This window comes from Berghia stephanieae, chromosome 6, assembly GCF_034508935.2.
Source record: "Berghia stephanieae isolate SIO BIC M18660-M18661 chromosome 6, UCSD_Bste_1.3, whole genome shotgun sequence".
Lineage (NCBI taxonomy): Eukaryota > Metazoa > Mollusca > Gastropoda > Nudibranchia > Aeolidiidae > Berghia > Berghia stephanieae.
The window spans coordinates 14,374,711-14,377,210 of record NC_088365.1 but is presented as its reverse complement, the minus strand read 5'-3'; the positions used below and the strand labels follow the sequence as shown (position 1 = coordinate 14,377,210).

At 41.1% G+C, this 2,500-nt stretch overlaps 1 protein-coding gene across 1 annotated transcript in view; it reads left to right on the top strand.

Annotated features, from left to right (window-relative positions):
• The window catches only part of LOC144974531 (uncharacterized), a 26,128-nt gene that overhangs the window by 20,451 nt on the left and 3,177 nt on the right, over positions 1-2,500 (top strand). Inside the window, exons 4-5 of the mRNA XM_078917471.1 lie at positions 81-247; positions 1,842-2,029. Of these exons, the coding sequence (XP_078773597.1) occupies positions 81-247; positions 1,842-2,029 (355 nt within the window). The remainder of the gene's footprint in view (positions 1-80; positions 248-1,841; positions 2,030-2,500) is intronic.

Genomic DNA, 2,500 nt, shown 5'->3' with positions numbered 1-2,500 from the left:
CCCGTCCTGATTCAAAAGACATTTAATCTTGTCCTCCACAATATCTCCAAAAAATCATTTTTTCTACCTCTGTATTCCAGATCCTGTTTGGCTTCTACACGAACTCTGTCAAAAGGTTTCAAGTCCAAGTCAAAATTGGTTCCAGCACCAACGCAACCCAGACCTTCCAATCGGACAATTTTGTTGTATCCAACAAAGCTAGTCTTAACGCTTATAACGAATCCTTTAATTATTTCTCTGCTGAAGGGTAAGATACTTTGTTTATAAAAATCGAGCTTTATATAGCGCAATATCCACTAAATGTGCTCAATCTCTCTTAAAGAATACAAATTAAATGAGCGTTTATATAGCGCAATTTTCACCAAACGTGCTCAAAGCGCTTTACAAGGGGTCCCTGGTCAACAGTAACATTTAACATGTAGGACGGGACATGACGCCTGTTAGGCGATATTACAATTTTTCGGACAAAGACAAAGCTGTTAACGGCCAGGTACTCATTTTACACCTGAGTACGGTGAGAGAATGTGAGTAAAGAGTCTTTTCCAAGGACTCAACTATGCGCCGAGCGCGAGGCTCGAACCCAGGACCTTCCGATTCGAAAGTGTGTCATACCACTAGACCACATAGCCGCACATAACATAAAATCACGATGTTGTTAAATTGAGACACAGCTATGTGGTCTTGTGGTAAGATACTCGTTTTCGAATCGGAAGATCTTGGGTTCGAGTCTCGCTCGGCGCATATTTGAGTCCTTTGGAAAGGCTCTTTACTCACATTATCTCACCGTACTCATGTGTAAAATGAGTACCAGGCCGTTAACGACGTTGTCTATATCCGAAAAATTGTTATATCGCCTAACAGGCTTTGATGTCCCGTCCTACATGTTAAATGTTGCTGTTGGCCACCGGGCCTCCCCCTTGTAAAGCGCTTTGAGCACGTTTAGTGGATATTGCGCTATATACAAAAAGCTCCAAAAGAAAATCTTCTCAAAATGGTATGTTGCAGAGTGATGTTGATAATGAAAATCTAATTTATAATCCGAAAATATGAAAATATGGGTTTAAATTTGTGTTTAATTGTGTAGAATAAATATTGATGCTATGCGTTTAGGTAAACTGCTCACAGCATCTTCCATCCTGATATATTGTATCCACACACACACACACACACACACACACACACAATTCTTGTGTTGTGTAACCTTGACCTTGATTATAGTCTGATTGATCAAATAATTTAGTGAGAACTAATCACCAAAATGGCTGTCTAAAAAACAATAACATAGAGCTGAGTGACGTTAACTTCGTTCTTTCTACAGTTTTATGAAGCGTATAAACCCAAAATTTCACATCTCTGATAATCACGTTTTTAAAAACTTTTAAACTTGAGCTTTTATATAGCGCAATATCGTCTAAATGTGCTCAAAGCGCTTTAATAACATGTAGAACGAGACATGACGCCTATTAGGCGATATTACAATTCTTTCCGACAGACAACACTGTTAAGGCCAGGTACTCAGTTTACACCTGAGTACGGTGAGAGAATGTAAGTAACGAGCCTTTTCCAAGGACTCAACTATGCGCCGAGCGAGGCTCGAACCCATGACCTTCAGTTTCATACCACAAGACCACATAGCCGCACCCAATAACATGTATTCTTTGACAACAGCCGTAATGAGTAACAGTCCTCTCTTCCTCTTCCCTCAATTCTTCACCCTCCCCCCACTTTCAAACCAGAGGACTAATCACACAGTGTATGACGTATCCAGTCCTCCGAAAGAGTGGAAACTTTACACTTCCAATCAGATTGGAGACAGTATTTTTTTTTGTTCTCTATTTCAGATACCCAGAGTGTCAGCGCCGATTCTACATCAGCCAGTCCCACAGTGGGGACTGTAGCGATGACATCGGATGGATGATGGTGAACGATGGGCCTGGCGGGGCCCAGTGCTGTAGTTACCAGGCCTCGGGCCCCTTCCCACAGTTCCGCTATGCTAAGACAGCGGAACCAGCAGAATGGAATAATCAATGTGAGTGACAGGAATTTGACAATTACTTGTTTTCATTCTATCAAATTAAGAAATTAAGGAGCAGGCACCGGTGTAAGATAAAGATCTGAACATGTGTGTGTGTGTGTGTGTGTGTGTGTGTGTGAATATTTCACCCTCACCGGTGTAAGATGAAGATTTGAACTAGTGTGTGTGTGTGTGTGTGTGTGTGTGTGTGTGAATATTTCACCCTCACCTGTGTAAGATGAAGATTTGAACTAGTGTGTGTGTGTGTGTGTGTGTGTGTGAATATTTCACTCTCACCTGTGTAAGATGAAGATTTGAACTAGTGTGTGTGTGTGTGTATATATGTGTGTGTGTGTGTGTGTGTGAATATTTCACTCTCACCTGTGTAAGATGAAGATTTGAACTAGTGTGTGTGTGTGTGTGTGTATATATGTGTGTGTGTGTGTGTGTGTGAATATTTCACCCTCACCTGTGTAAGATGAAGAT